The sequence below is a fragment of the Carcharhinus amblyrhynchos genome, chromosome 3 (assembly GCF_965287045.1).
Source record: "Carcharhinus amblyrhynchos chromosome 3, sCarAmb.v2.hapA, whole genome shotgun sequence".
NCBI classification, from domain to species: Eukaryota; Metazoa; Chordata; class Chondrichthyes; order Carcharhiniformes; family Carcharhinidae; genus Carcharhinus; species Carcharhinus amblyrhynchos.
The window spans coordinates 30,690,757-30,707,249 of NC_137326.1; the positions used below are offsets into that span (position 1 = coordinate 30,690,757).

General features: G+C 41.3%; 1 protein-coding gene across 2 annotated transcripts in view; it reads left to right on the plus strand.

The window, feature by feature from the left end:
* The window catches only part of LOC145338281 (filamin-B-like), a 109,015-nt gene that overhangs the window by 23,469 nt on the left and 69,053 nt on the right, over window positions 1-16,493 (plus strand). For both annotated transcript variants that reach the window (XM_080182901.1, XM_080182902.1), the window contains exons 2-3: window positions 14,769-15,017; window positions 16,242-16,339. In XM_080182901.1, the coding sequence (XP_080039027.1) occupies window positions 14,769-15,017; window positions 16,242-16,339 (347 nt within the window). The remainder of the gene's footprint in view (window positions 1-14,768; window positions 15,018-16,241; window positions 16,340-16,493) is intronic.

The window sequence follows — 16,493 nt, forward strand, 5'->3', positions numbered from 1 at the left end:
GAATTTTAAATAGCTACAGTTTAAAAGCTCACCCCTTTGCCTGCAGTGTGCGCCTGAGAAATCCCTTCAAACTGCAACTGTGGTGCACAAGAGTATTGATTTTAATACCTTCTTAAATTGAGAGGAAACACGAGTGATCCCTTTTGGAGAATTTAAGACAACTTGAAGCATCAGCCTTTTTTACTGTTTTTGTCCTGCCCTTTTGAAACTTGTACAACTTAAATTTTGCAATGTTTTTTTATTTTCCTGGATGTTTGGCCGCTTCGCTTTATGATTTGAAATCAGTTATAAAGAAACTAATGTCTTGAGGTTTGGACCTTGTGGTATGGCATTTCTTTCCTCTCTACCTGATAATGATGTAGAATTCATTCATGGGAAAGCAAGACTGCTCCAAATAAAGATGTCTCCACCTAGAATCTTTCTTGCTCAGTCACTGAGCAGGAGTGTTAGATGGAGTGACAGCCACACTAAGGAAGGGGAGGAATTCATACCCTAGAGCAAATTGCAGCCTTGCTTGCAACTGATGGGGAGCCAGGTAGACGGATCTTGGTGAGGTTCAGAAACAGGTCCTGCAGACACTAACCTGTCCGATTAAGTTATGTATTTGTAAGGATGGTGAATGGTTCCAATATAGACCAAGACCATAGTTCAGAAGACTGCCCAAGAAGAGGGAAAGTAGACTAGGAATGGGGTGGGGGCATGGGTGTCAGGTGGCACCCTTGCAAATTAAAATCTGAATGACCTGTTGCCAGGGTGAGGGACATCTACCCGCAGCTGCAGGGTAAATCCAATTGCTGTGTTAAATGTCAGAACAAAGCATTGAATCAAAGGCATTAGTTATGGCAGTTTTGGGTGTCCTTTTTTAAAAATGTTTCATTAGATGACTGGGCTTGAAGCTTGAGTCGTGATGGAGACTTGGGATGATTTTCTTCCCATTTGAGAAAGGAAAGAGGATGAGAGCCATTTTTATGAAGGCTGTCTTTGCTTTGGAATCTAAGCCTCAGGATGGTAGGAATGGCTTCACTTAATTGAGAATGGAATGGTTTACCTGGGGAACAATGAGGCAGGCAATTGCTGCTTTTCAAGAAAAATTGAGTGGTGAATATGATACAGGGTGGGAGTGCATCGCAATGTTCTGGGTCTTGTTCTACACCAGAACCCCTGCCCTTCAAATACATGAAGACACACGTTGGTAAAATGGTTAATCATAAATAGAAATCTTTTCCAATACTATTGAAATGATCCTTCCTGCTTCATGTTGGCTGTGGTCACTTAATTCAATTATTTGGAGGAGATGTAAAACTAGCTTGCACCTGTCCAGGCTTGCTTTTTGAGGCTTGGTTTGTAACTTTAGTACTAATGCAGACAGTCGAAAATGGTAAGCAAACAAAAGAATTTCAAGCTTTCATGTGATAAAAAGAGCCTGAGCTCATTCTGCAGCCTAACTACTTGTGTTTCCAGCATTTGCTTTTTCTTCCAGAAGTGGTGCTATGTTGTGATCTGGCTGCACCATGGAATGAAGCATTGAATTTGCACATGAATTTTAGCCCACCATTGACTGCAATGTTATCTACTTAGAACTTGTCAACTACATCCTGTAAAACAAATGTGCTGTTTGGAGGGGAGATTGCAAGTGATGTTTCCATGTATCTGCTTTCCTCCCCTTTCTAGGGAGTAAGAGGAGGTGGTGGGTTTGGCAGGTGCTGTCAGAGCTTTGAGTTGTTGCAATGCACCTTGTTGGTAATACTGCAGACACTTGTGGTAGATGGAGTGACTGCTCTGTCCTGAACAATGTCAACTTGTGTTGGTGGAGCTGCACTTGTCCAGCAACCAATGAGTATTGCAGCGCTCTCCAGACTTCTACATTATAGATGGTAGGTGAGCTTTGAGGAATCAGGAAGTGAGTTAATTGCTGCAGGATTTCTGGCCTGCTTTCATGGCCATGGTATTTGTGGCTGATCCAGTTTGGTTTCTGGTCAAAGTGAACACCCAGTATAGGGTATTAATCTAATTGAGGAAATGTAAATCTAATAGTCAGTTGGGTCAGCAGTTTAAAATTGAGCAAAGCACTTGAGTTCTATAAGCACTGTTCATTAACAATGACAAAGGCGTAGAGTTTGAGCTTGTTCCTGTGGAATTGGTGATGCATCCTATCCAACTGATTTGCATTCTGAAATTTATGCATTTGAATGTGCAAGTAAACCCATTATAAAGTCTAGAGGATAAACATAATTAACACTTTTTTGAGTAACTTCCTGTCTCTGTGTAGTTACATTCCTTTAATCCAGAGATCTCAATATTGCTGAGCAATAAGTTTGAAAAGAAATGTTGCTTTTGTGTATCTGGAAGATATTGAGCAAATGAGCAACAATTTGTGATTCAGTTCTGCATTTCTGAAATTCTTGAAGCTTGTGGAAAATGTCTGCCTATTAAAGTCTATAAACATAGAAATATCTGGGGAGTGGGGGAAAGGTAAAGGTGGGTGGGGTGTGAGTGGGAATGTAGAGTTCTAATTAAAATCAAATCATCCATGATCTTATTGAATGGCAGAGCAGCTTCAGGGCTTTGTAGCCTACTAATGTTCATAGATGTTTAGTATCAAGTTAAAACTTAGTATCCAATTTTCTGAAGTGTTTTCAGTTTGAAATATTCAGATTTTTGGGAAAGGAGTAGGTTGCACATCTACAAGTGGGATAATTGTTTTGAAGCTCATGGCTCCATTTAGCTGGATAATTCTATTAAGGTGGATAGCATTTGCTGACACTTTTGTAAAGTTAGTGAAAACAAAGAATTTAAGGGATTTGTATTGGTTAATAGAAAAGTGATATAATTTTGAGTTTGGATAATCAGGGAAAAATTAAATTAATGTGGGGGTTGGTTCAGTTCTGACTGTTTAGAGAGATTATGGTGTGAAGAGTAAATAAACTGACAGTGGTTGCTCAGCAACTGGGGGACTTGTAAGGTAAAAAGCTTAAGTTTTTGGCTAGTATATTGTAGTTGAGGAAAGACAAAGTGAACATCTTTCAACTCTGCCAGTCAAATTTGGACAGGAGCTGCAAAGAGGCTTCCATTAGAACCAGATAACCAGGGAATTGAGGCAGTGTCTTAAGACTGAAGTCAAGCGACCAAGGTCGTCTGAAGAATTCAAGGAAGAGTAAACAAATGAGCTAAACAATTGCAGTAACCAAATTTAGTGGGAGCAGAATCGGGCAAATCAAAAGTTTGATTTTAGTCTGAGAATGGAGAGTTAAAGCAGTTGCAAACAGTTTGTATAGCAGTCCAGAAAAAAATCCTAAAGGAATGGCTTAGAACCTGCATCTGCAGAAACTTTAAGTTCATTTGGAAAACCTGGACTGGATTTTAGAATGCCAACCACCTAATGTGGAGAAGGTTTTAATGTGTTTTAGGAGTGGAGTTTGGAAATTGAAGATCATGTGGGGGAATTGAGGAAAAAATCCATAGAGTTCAAAGAGGAGTCTATTTGACCACAACCAATCTGTTTAAACGGACTTAGTTACTGAATCACTGTAGTTTAAGATGTACTTTGTAATTCGTGGTAATCATAAAATCAGTGTATTTAAGTTGAGGGGCAAGTTGCATTACAACCCAATTCTTACATTTTTAATGTTTTCTCTTTGCTTAAAACTAATTAGTCCTGTGACTATTCTACACTTGCAGTCTTTTGAGCCAGAGTTCCATTCTGGGATTTCTTCCACGTCAGTTATAACACTAGGACTGTAACAGTGATCTCTCCAGAGACAGTAATAGTTCCTTATGCACAAATTTTATTTTTTCTGATGGCTATCTAGTGGGATTACATGAGTTTCAAGTGAGACTCTTACTGTAATGAAAACAACATTGACTCACCATTATTATTCAGTACACAACTACAGAAAAGGTCCTCCTGTGATCATGTGGCACTGTGATTAACACTACTGCCTCACAGCACCATGAACCCAAGTTTGATTTCAGCAATGGGTTCTGAGTCTGGGTTTCCTTCAGGTGCTTGGCTTCCCTCCCACAGTCCAAAGATGTGCAGGTTAGGTGGATTCATCATGTTAAATTGCCCCTTAGTGCCCCAAAATGTGTAAATTGGGGGGGATTAGCAGGGTAAATGCATGGGGTTATGGGGATAGGGTCTTGGTGGGATGCTTTGTTGGAGTCACTGCAGACTCACCAAATTGCATCCTTCTACACTGTAGGAATTCTACTGTAGACATTTAATGAAAATTCCATGCAATGTTTACACCATCCCTTTTTGTTTCCAGATAATTGAACATTTGACATTTTCTTCAGTGGCTTGCTTCCTTTTTTCTAGGAAACTTTTCTAATCGCAGAACTGATTAGGCAACTTTGTTTCGAATGCCAGAGCTGACTTTGAATGTGTGATTACGCTGGAGATTGCTCCTTGCTACCCAGGTGTGAGCATCTTGCGCCAACTCCAGTCTGAGTGGCTTGATTGCCACTCAGACTGGAGTGGCTTGTTCCATAGTTGGAACAAGCCACATGTCACCTTTTGTTTTAATATAAAATGAACTTTACATTTGTCAGTGTTCCAGATTTTTTTAAAAACTGAGCAATGTGTTTAGTGTGCAGGATATGTATTCTGTGCAACAGCTTTGAAATGCCTAACTTGTATGGCTAAACTTGACTGTTTAATTTTGGACTCCATGTATGGAAATTTCCCATATACTGAGCAAAAAGCTCCTATCTTTAAGATTAAGACTAAATATAGTGACCATTTGTGAGGTATGACCATGATCTTGCTGAACCCTGACAATGTTCAGTAGTAGGTGAAGTATCATGTAGTCCTGGTAATTTTCAGGAGCAAAATTTTTCTTGACTTTGTGCTAAGGATGAAATTCAGTGTTAAAGATGGGGTTTTAACTTTTCCCTTGTCTGGTCCAAAGATGTGCAGATTAGATTGGCCATGTTAAATTGCCCCTTGGTGTCCAGATTGTTTAGGTGAGGGGCAAATACGTGGAGTTACAGGATAGGGTGTAAGGAGTGGATAGGCATGGGAAAGATGCTCTGTTAGCAAGTTGTAGACTTGATGGACAGAACAGCCACCTTCTACACTTTAGGATTCTGATTTAACATTTGAGTCCCCTCGCCTAAATTGGTGTATAGGTACACTTTTTGTGGAAATTGATGTTGACTTCTCATCGTCCCATGTCTCCATGTCGTCTGCATTTGCCTCTTGATTCCACTGAAAACTGCCAATACTGTACTGAGCTATTATTTGAGAACTATTATCCCTAAAATGCATTGAATTGCTCCATGGTGCCACTTCAACCTAGGTATCTAAAATAAACTTTGACCTTTTTTCTGTCCTGGTGCAATTATGTCAAACCTAACTACTCCCAAAATTGTTATGAAATGTCTCCTCTACCATGCAGCCAGAGCGAGGGGAGGGAGTGGCAATATTGCAACAGAAGTTCTTGGAGTTTGCCCAAGTGCAGTGATGTATTTTGAGAACAGCCATTTTCTTAAAACCAGACCAATCTGTCATCTGCATTTGTAGGTATTTTGCGGCAAAACTAGAGAAATCTATGTACGCAATTGTAGTTTCAAACCCTAGTGTTAAATTATACACCTGCTGTTTTAGTCCCAATGACTCTACATGTGTTCTGAATTTACTGTTATCCAATCTGTAATCAATATATAGTCACCACAGGTCTTCTGGCACCTCCCAGTCAAAACCTTGAAAACCAAAGGCAGCAGATGCATTGCCATTGCCTCAAGCCTCATCCTGATTTGGACATGTATCACTTTGTCTTTGTCAAAATCCTACTGTGGGAGCTGTTTTCAGTACATGGGAGTGGTTTCTCTTGATCTATAAATATTTCAGTACGTGGGAGTGCAGGGGCTTAAGGTCCACCAACTTTGTAGGGATGAAGAGCCATGCAAGCACTGTCATTGCAGACCATATTGAGAATTTAAATAGCTTTCTTTTGATGTGATGCTTGCTTGGGTTAAACATTTAACCCAATGGAGCTTTTCCCATTGACTGTCAAGTGAGACTTTTAACCATTTGGTTTACAAAATCAATTGGTCACCAGAAATATTTGATTCCGGATGTCATGAAGATTTTGTCTCAACGTTTGTTTTGATGGGATGTTGGAAGAAACTTATCTTTCAGTTATTTGAAATAAGTTGTGTTTGCAATAAGTAGCACATTATATCAGGAGCAGCATTGCAAAGTAACATTCAGCTGTGTTTTATGTACCAGGTTTGTGAAACCATTTGAGAGCTTAAGAAATACAAGTGGAGATTTTGGGCAATGCTCTCTACTTGAAGCAGTAACCTCTTGTCAAAGACTCCTTATGGAAAGGCTTGCTATATCTAGGCAACTTTAAACATTAAGTGCCTCCTGACTGAGTTCAGCCAAAAATTAATGGGGCTTCATGGCTAAATTTGAACGTCATGTGGAGATGCCAGCTTGTGATTGGGGTAAACACAGTAAGAAATCTCCATCAGGTTAAAGTCCAACAGGTTTATTTGGTAGTAAACCCTGCTAGCTTTGGGAGCGCTGCTCCTTTGTCAAGTGAGCATTCTAATCAGTATTCTGTAAACTGTGCCTTTATATGCCCTGTTTGTGATCAGAACTCCCCACTCACCTGATGAAGGAGCAGCACACAAAGTTAGTGGGGTTTACTACCAAATAAACCCATTGGACTTTTAACCTGGTGTTGTGAGACTTCTGTCTGAATTTGAACAGCAGAAAAGCATACAATGTCTTGATCTTTGGGGAAAATGGCCTTTGTGTAACTTTGTCATTTTTGTAAAATGACATCCTCCGTTCCAATTATCATGAACATAAGAACATAACATAAGAAATAGGAGCAGGAGTAGGCCATCTAGCCCTTCGCGCCTGCCCCGCCATTCAATAAGATCATGGCTGATCTGTCGTGCCTCAGTTCCACATTCCTGCCCTCTCCCCATAACCCTTAATCCCCTCTCATCAAAAACCCATCAACCCGCGTCTTAAAAATATTTAGTGAGGCAGCTTCCACCACTTCAACGGGCAGAGAATTCCAGAGATTCACCACCCTTTGAGTGAAGAAGTTCCTCCTCAACTCCGTTCTAAACCGTTTCTCCCCCCCCCCCCCCCCCCCCCCCCCCCCCAACTTTATCTTGAGGCTGTGCCCCCTAGTCCTACTGTCCTTTCTGAGCGGGAAGAGTCTCTCCACCTCGATCCTATCCATCCCATTCATCATCTTATGTCTCAATGAGATCTCCCCTCATTCTTCTAAACTCTAATGAGTACAAGCCTAGTTTATTCAGCCTCTCCTCATAGCTCAACCCCCTCAACTCCGGTATCAGCCTAGTAAACTTCCTCTGTACTCCCTCCAAGGCCAAAATATCCTTGCGTAAGTACAGCAACCAAAACTGCACACAGTACTCCAGCTGGATTGAGGTTCTTAAATATCTTGGTCCATAGGAGTGATTCTGGATCTGTTCTTGATGTGAGTTTGGTGTTACTGATTGCATTCCCACTACCAGACAAAATGAAGCTCTTAGTGGCAGAAACAAGTGAATACCTTATGCTAAAATGTTAGTTGGTGCATGAGCAAACTGAACTTGAACTATTTTAATTTAATGCAATGAACCCCAAGTGGAACAATAGGTAGATGAAAGGAATGCTAACTCTTTTTTGACACTACTGGACTGGGTGCATACCTGATGCTAGTTGTGATTTTTTTTTTGCATTTAATAACACAGCCATGCCCATTAAGTGCTACCAAATGTAATTGGTGTTTTGATTTTGGCTTTTGTCCGTTTTAGTGTAGTAGCAATAACTGGGTGTCAGAAAGTAGTCTATGGCTGAATGCCAAACCATCAAAATGACCTTAACATCCGCCAAAGTATTTTTATCCTGATGCTGCAGTCCTCTCCAAATCAGAACGTTTACAGTTCAAGTTGCATGTTCGCCAGTTCAAGGACTGAGCCAGATAAGTGCTCCTGTGCAATAAAATACTAATAAATTGGATAAAAACCAAGCTTGTTGTAAAGCTAGAATATGTCTGGAGCTCTGTAATCCAGACAGTTGTTGATCTCTTGGCATCTGACAATCTTGCCCTGTTGCAAGCTATATTTGTATGGAAAGCTTGCTACTCACAACTGAATCAATCCAGATAACTCTTGTACTCTGTTTTGAAATCTGATCTTTTTGGTGAAGTTTTTTAACAGACTTGGCTCTTGCCTTGAACAGAAAATTAAATGTTACTTTTCAAATGATGCAGAAGCTTTAGTGCTGCAGCACCACACCATTAATGCTGAAAGAGCAGTGGGAAGGGTTGCTGGAATGTTAACATCTGTGGAATTTCATTCTTGCAGGTCAATATTTTGTGATCTGGTGGATCACATGTTCTTGTAAGTTAGGCTGGCCTATTGATCTAAACAAATGCCAGAGTTGAAGGGTGGGTCCTTTGCATCAAGGGAAGTAGGGAACATAAGGAGCCCAAGATAACCAGTCAATAGTGGTTGTTACAATCATGGCCATGATTGTCAGGTATAAGTAATGACTTGCAGGATATGACAACAAGAAGTCAAGGAAATGCCTTCAGTTGCTTAATGGTTTTTCCTTTGTGTATTAGTCAGGAGTGAGACTTTACTTCAGCTCTATCAATAATCCTCCTCCAATAAAGCAGCTCAAAATAGCCTAGAAGAATCAGGATAATATTTGAGATGGTACTTCACTGAGCTGTCAACACAAACTTCCCTGATCACTTTTATATCACTGGGGCCCTGATTGGACTGGAAAACTAAAGACACTGGTTACAATAGAAGCTTGCTTCAAAAGAAGTTGGAACATTAATATGACCCATTTATTCCCTTCAAATCTCTCTATGCTGTTCCTCTTGACAAGTTTTTAAACTTGTAGTACTCAGTGCTATTAGCCCAAGTGCAATAATTTTAGGAGAAGAGCCATGTAATGATGCATTTTCAGAATTTCAGGGAAAAACTGGGTAGAGATCAACAGCTCACTGGCTGCCCCAGTCCCTGTGTCTTTTACATGTCTTCTAGATGTCTTCTGCCTAATCCCCTTTTTATATTCCAATTGATTTGCCAAGCCAGATGACTCCCTGCTGCTGTTGCTTTTGCAGGTAATCAGCCCAGCTAGTCAGATAGTAACTATCTAGCTTTTCAAACATCAGTCACATTAACAAATTTAAAGGGGTTGGGTGGATAGAAGTTTGGTGCTGGCACAGAAGATTGCACTTATTTGAATTCATTCAACTATCTCTTAAACCATTCATGTTCTAGAAAGTAGTGTACTACAATTGATCCTTCAACTGTCAGCTCTCCCCAATCTGTGTATAATCTTGATGCACAGTAAGAGTTATGCTCTTACTAATTAAAGTAAAAGGTGCTGTTTTCAGTATGAGCCAGTAGTGCTTGGTGTGCCAGATAGGCACTGTTTAAACTGTTAACTAGCTTATCCTGAATTGCTTTTCAAACTTGTTTCAGATTATTCATTTGGATGTTCATACATTGCAATAAAGAAAATGCAACTGCTAGCTATTTCAAATAATTACAAATAAGAATAAACCACAATGAAATTTGGGCTTGTTTAATCAGTTGCATCTTTGTTTCGGTCTTCACGGAGGAGGATGTGAATAATTTGCCGGGTGTTAGCAATGAAAAGGTGGTAGGACTGGAGGGTCTCAATGACATTGTTACTAGAGAGGCGGTGCTCGACAGACTGGAGGGACTGATTGTGGACAAATCCCCAGGACCGGATGGAATGCATCCGAGGGTTCTGAAAGAAATGGCGGAGGTGATAGTGGATGCCTTGGTTATTTTCCAGATGTCGCTGGATTCCGGGGAAGTGCCGGAAGATTGGAAAACGGCTAATGTTACGCCGTTGTTTAAGGGGGGTGCCAGGCAGAAGGTGGGGAATTATAGGCCGGTTAGTTTAACGTCTGTTGTGGGTAAAATGTTAGAATCCATCATCAAGGAGGAAATAGCGAGGCATCTTGAGGGGAATCGCTTGATAGAGCGGACGCAGCACGGTTTCGTTAAGGGGAAATCGTGTCTGACAAATTTACTGGAGTTTTGAGGATGTGTCTAGGGCAGTGGATAGAGGAGAGCTGGTGGATGTGATCTGTCTTGATTTTCAGAAGGCGTTTGACAAGGTGCCTTGGTTATTGCAGAAGGTCAGGGGACATGGAGTTGTGGGTAGGGTGTTTAGCGTGGATAGAGGACTGGTTGTCAAATAGGAGGCAGAGAGTGGGGGTCAATGGGTGCTATTTGGATTGGCGGTTGGTAACAGTGGAGTGCCCCAGGGGTTGGTGCTGGGGCCTCAGCTATTTACCATTTATATAGATGATCTGGAGGAGGGAACCGAGTGAATGGTATTGAAATTTGCTGATGACACCAAGATTGGTGGAACGGCAAATTGCGTGGAGAGTCTGCAGAAGGATCTGGATAGGCTGGGCAAATGGGCCAGGAACTGGCAAATGGAATTTAATGTTGGCAAGTGCGAGGTGGTCCACTTTGGTAGGAAGGATTATTACTTACATGGAGAAAAACTGCAGCAGGCAACAGTGCAGAGGGACCTCGGGGTCCTTGTGCATGAGTCACAAAAACCCAGCTTGCAGGTGCAGCAGGTGGTCAGGAAGGCAAATGGGATGCTGGCCTTCATAGCGAGGGGGATTGAATATAAAAGTAGGGAGGTCTTGCTGCGGCTGTATAGGGCATTGGTGAGGCCGCAGCTGGAGTACTGTGCAGTTTTGGTTGCTGTACTTAACGCAAGGATATTTTGGCCTTGGAGGGAGTGCAGAGGAGGTTTACTAGGCTGATGCCAGAGTTGAGGGGGTTGAGCTATGAGAGGCTGAATAAACTAGGCTTGTAATCGTTAGTTTAGAAGAATGAGGGGAGATCTCATTGAGATGTATAAGATGATGAATGGGATGGATAGGATAGAGGTGGAGAGGCTCTTCCCACTCAGGACAGTAGGACTAGGGGGCACAGCCTCAAGATAAAGGGGGGGCAGTTTAGAACGGAGTTGAGGAAGAACTTCACTCAAAGGGTGGTGAATCTCTGGAATTCTCCGCCCGTTGAAGTGGTGGAGGCTACCTCGCTAAACATTTTTAAGACATGGGTTGATGGGTTTTTGATAAGAGAGGGGATTAAGGGTTATGGGGAGAGGGCGGGAATGTGGAACTGAGCCACGACAGATCAGCCATGATCTTATTGAATGGCGGGGCAGGCTAGATGGCCTACTCCTGCTCCTATTTCTTATGTTATCTTGTGATTAATCTCCATTTATTTCAGAAAAGCTACCTAATTTGACAGCTTGTTGCCTTTAGTAGGAAACAGACTAAATGCTAATATATGGTGGTTTAATCTTTAAAAGTTACTGCAATATATTATGTTAAATAGTGGTAATTATTAGGCTGCTGCTAAGTTTATATGATGCCTTAAGAATAGAAAGTGCTGAAGTGCTTCATTAGATCATTTTCAAACAATTTGGCACTGCATCTCATGGTTTAAAAACACATGGAATTCATAATTTTGGAACCTTGGTGACGAAAGGCACATCCACCAATGGTGAAGCAATGGAAGTCTGATGTGCAGGAGACTAGAAGTGGAGGATTGCAGAGAGTTTGATTCACTTGCAGGCAGTTGGGCTCCTGATTTTTAACCTTGGAGAACACATCTGTCAATGCAACATTGTTAAAGTGTTAAAGTCCTAAAGCCCACATTCTGTGAATGTGAATGCTAAACCAAGCTAGGAGTGATGGACAGACAAAGCTTGGAAAACTGGCATGTTGTGACTGTCTAGCATCTAGATTTGATTCTAAATGACTTTGTAGTGATGGCCTGTGACAGTTTGTTGCTGATCTCTGACCAGAAGAAATTTGGTAACTGGTTGTAGTGTCCTTTTTAAGAATTCTCAATCCAGTATGTATTGTCAAGCTGGCCGATCAGCCACAATTCTACAACAGTCAATGAGTAAAAGTAATTAAACCAATCTTAATTTTGCACAAAGTAAAATAACAATGGGAGATTCTCATGAAGTAGGAACTCCCAATGTTGCAACATTTAGAATAAGTTGTTTTAAATCTTGTCAAAAAACTCTAATTACAACTTTTTTCAAGGCCAGATCTTTTCATCAATAGTTCTTACTATGTTCACAGCATTTTAAAAACCCTTCTAATGCCCATGAGAGCAATAAAGGGGCTCCTTATTGATGAAGAATGTGGAGTTCCAGAATCCCTTGACTGCCAACCAAAATATTCTTGATCTTAATGGGTGATCCTTATCACTGCCTTCCTGTCAGAAAAACACTCTTCTATTGCTACCCTGTCTTCTATGACCAAGCTAGTTCTGTATGCACCTCACCAGTTCTCCTCTGATCATGTGACTTCACCTTTTCATATCACTCAATCATGAGGTACCTTGTCAAAGGCTTTGAGATTGACAATTTCCTTTGTTTTGTTGACAATGACTTCAGGAAGTGTAAAAGGAGAATGTGCCCATCTATATCAATGGGGACAAAGTAGAAAGGGTTGGGTTTCAATTTTTTAAATGTCCAGATCACTGACCTGTCCTGGTGTCCCCATCCATGTTGACACTACAGTTAAAGCCCACCAACACTTCTACTTTTTGCAGAAGATGAAGGAAATTTGGCATGTCCACTAAAACACCAACTTTTACAGATGCACCATAAAAAGCTGGTTGTATCATAGCTTGGTATGGCTGCTGCTCTGCCCAAGACCACAAGGTTATGAATATGCCCAATTCATCAAGTAAACCAGCCTCCTGTCTGTTTGACTATCTACACTTCCTGTTGCCTCAGCAAAGCAGTCAGCATAACTAAGGACCTCACACACCCCAAACATTCTCTCTTCCACTATCTTCCATCAGGAAAAAGATACAAAAGCGTGAGGTCACATTCCAACCGACTCGAACAGTTTCTTCTCTGCTGCCGTCAGACTTTTGAATGGAAAAACCTTGCATTAAATTAATCTTTCTCTACACCCTAACTATGACTGTATCACTTTTTTTCTGCACTCTTTTCCTTCTCTGAATGGTATGCTTTGTATAGCACACAAGAAACAGTACTTTTCAAATACATGTGACAAAATCAAAAAGTCCATGTATACATTATACACTGCCTTTCCCTCATCTTCGTCACTTCCTCACAAAACTCAAGTTGGTGAGGAAGTCCCTGTTCACAAACATGCTGTCAATCACTAATGTCTATTTCCAAATTTGAGTAAATCCTGTCCCTAAGAATCTTTTCAAATAATTTCCTACCACTGATGTAAAACGCACTGGCCAATAATTTCCCTGGATTATCCCTGCTGCTTTCTTTTAAACGAAGGAGCAACATTGGCTATGCTCCAGTCCTCTAGCTACAGTTGAAATTCTAATGAGGGTACAAAGATTTGTCAAGGCCACAGCAATTTCCACCCTTGCCTCCCTCAGTATTCTGGGGTAGATTCCATCAGGCCCTGGGAGCTTGCCTACTTTAATATGCCCTGTACCTCTTTCTGATTGAAAATGATCCAGAATATCTATACACCCTACCCTAGGCTCCTCATCCATCAAGTCTGTTTCTTTGAATACTGAGGCAAAGTATTCATTTAGTATTTCACCCATTTCCTCACTTCCAAGCATAGATTCCCACCACTATCCTTGAGTGAACCAACCCTTTTTTGGCTAACCTGTTGCTCTTTACATACGTGTAAAATGCCTTAAGATTTTCCATAATCCTGTTTGCCAGGGACTTTTCATGATCCTTTTAGCCCTCCTAGTTCCTTCCCATGTTTATATTCAAGGGCTTCATCTATCCTAAGCCTTTTAGACCTTAATGCTATTTTTATCCATCTGAGCCTTGTCAGAAAGAAAATGAGAACCCTCATTATCCGGGGTTCCTGATACTGGCCACACTTATCCTTCATCCTCATAGGTATATGCTGGTCCTGAATGCCAAATAATTGGCATTTGACACTCCCACATGTCAGATGATTTGCTCTCACAGCCTCCATCAATCTACAATCTCCAGATCCTGCCTAATGTTGTAGTTAGTCAGTCTCTCTCTCTCTCTCTCTCTCTCTCTCTCTCTCTCTCTCTCTCTCTCTCTCTCTCTCTCTCTCTCTTTTCCCCCCCCCCTTATCCACAAGCACTTTTAAAACTTAAAGAATTATTATCACTGTTCCCAAAATGCTCTGCTATGGAATCTTTGATCATCTGGTCTAATATGCTTCTTCAAATTGGGCTATTTACATACTGTTTCAAATACTCATTCTGTTCTTTGACATTTTGGGGTTGTAAACTGTGACTGTGTACATACACATTCTCACAAGTAAACTTGCAGTGGAGGGGATTACACATGACCAGAGTCGGCTGCACTGAAGTGCTCATTGAGAAGTCTGTGATTCACTTCAAATTCTGATTTGATTTTTAACCTATTTTCCATTGGGATGACCTAATTGTGGGGGGAAAAAAACTGGCTCAAAGGAAACCTGCCATGCTTTCTTGATCCAGCTTGCATATGACTCCAGTTCCACACCTAGCCAGAGTTGAGGCATGGAGCCATGCCAAGCTACATATTTGTATTAAATCACCACCTTGACCTTGGTGACAGGGATGGATAATAAATCCCAGCTGAACCACTGACTCCTACATGGCATGCAAATGGTCAACAAATGAGGGGAGCAGGCACCTTATTTTGATCCAATCTTTCATGAAATCTTTGAAGTCACTTCTTCAAAATGCTAATGTAGTTCTCCTGCATTTTTATTTTTCAGACAGCAAAGCCATTGTGGATGGAAATCTGAAACTCATTCTAGGTCTCATATGGACTTTGATTCTTCACTACTCTATTTCCATGCCTGTTTGGGATGATGAAGGAGCTGATGACACTAAAAACCAGACACCCAAACAGAGGCTGTTGGGATGGATTCAGAATAAATTACCAGATTTGCCAATCACCAATTTCAGCAATGACTGGAAAGATGGAAAAGCCTTGGGTGCTCTGGTTGACAGCTGTGCTCCAGGTAGGAATCATGTTGAACGCAAACTGGTGCAGATTGGAATATTGCAACCTGCTTTTTTTTAAGGTTCACCTTTTTTCCCTTTCATGCAGTTAGCCAATAGTGGGCTGAATGAGCTGATGTTCCTCGAGCTTGTTTAAGTGGGAACGTTCTGGATTCTAGTTAACTTGCCTGATTACCAGATGTGGTAAAGTTTAAAATTGTGCATGTGTGGGCCCATAAGGGGAGATTAATTCATGATCTTTTTGTCTGAGGATGTGCTATCATGATTCCTGGCTTGCACCTACACAGTTCATTTACAGGGTTATTTTCAAAATGCATTCTCTCTCAATGGGATAATTGTCAAGTTTTATACTTGTGCCATCTTTTTGAGCCTAAACTTGGGTGTCAGCCTTGGAAAACAATGTGTTTTGTGTTAAAGTGGGCAAAGTTTTGAAATTCAGGATGTACAAGATTCCACTAGTTTAGAGCAAACAAATACTAGATAGAAAGTCAAAGGTGGAACTGTTTATTGTATCAATTTGTCCTCGCCTCCCAGAATCGGAGAAAACGGGAAAACTGTGGTCAAATGTAACCACACACATTAAATGGCAGATGTGACCAAGACAGATTTTTCCATAACTAAGTCAGATATCAGTAAGAGTTGACCAGTCTCATTGAAACTCCTGTCTCTAAGGGACCTTCACCTTCAACAATCTCTCCTCGCTCTCAAAGTTGCTTCAATTTGGGTGGCATGGATGACAGCCTGTCATCTGAGATGCCGTGTTCCCCAGATTTAAAAACCAACTAGAGTACAATGTCAGTTCTCCAGCTGTACTGAGCAGATATTGCTGTCCCAAAGGGATCTCGCGCACGCGCACGCGCACACACACCCACCCTGCTCGGATCCTCAGGATTCTGCTGAGCACTCTTCTCAAAAGTTTGTTAACCACAGTTCTGCTGACTTAATTGGGATCTCACTGTCCCCTCCCGGGACTCTTCTCTGATTTATGGTGCCCTAATTTGGAATCACATGACCCAGTTTTCTTTTGCACCTTTGCACTGAGCCCATCTTTGCTCAAAAGAACTTGCTGAATTGTGCATGTGCAGCCCATTCCTGATCCACACGTGGAAACACTTGAACTACCTTGAGTTCTGACCTCCTGTTCACTGAAGTCTGGCTTTTGCAGGGAGGGGAATATCACTGCTCTTAGTTGCATTTTATAATAAGAGCACTTTCTTATTTAGGTTTGTGTCCTGACTGGGAGATCTGGGATGCGGCCAAACCAGTGGATAATGCACGTGAAGCTATGCAACAAGCGGATGACTGGCTTGGAGTTCCACAGGTAAAAAGTAATCCATAACTCTTCTAGTAAATCTTAAGTCCTACTGTAAATATAACCAATGTAATGATTTGAGGCTTGGATTGAGTAATACATGTGCAATTTCCCAATAGCTGAGCCATGGCTTGGGAGTGGTAGGGTAGCAAGAGTTATCTTC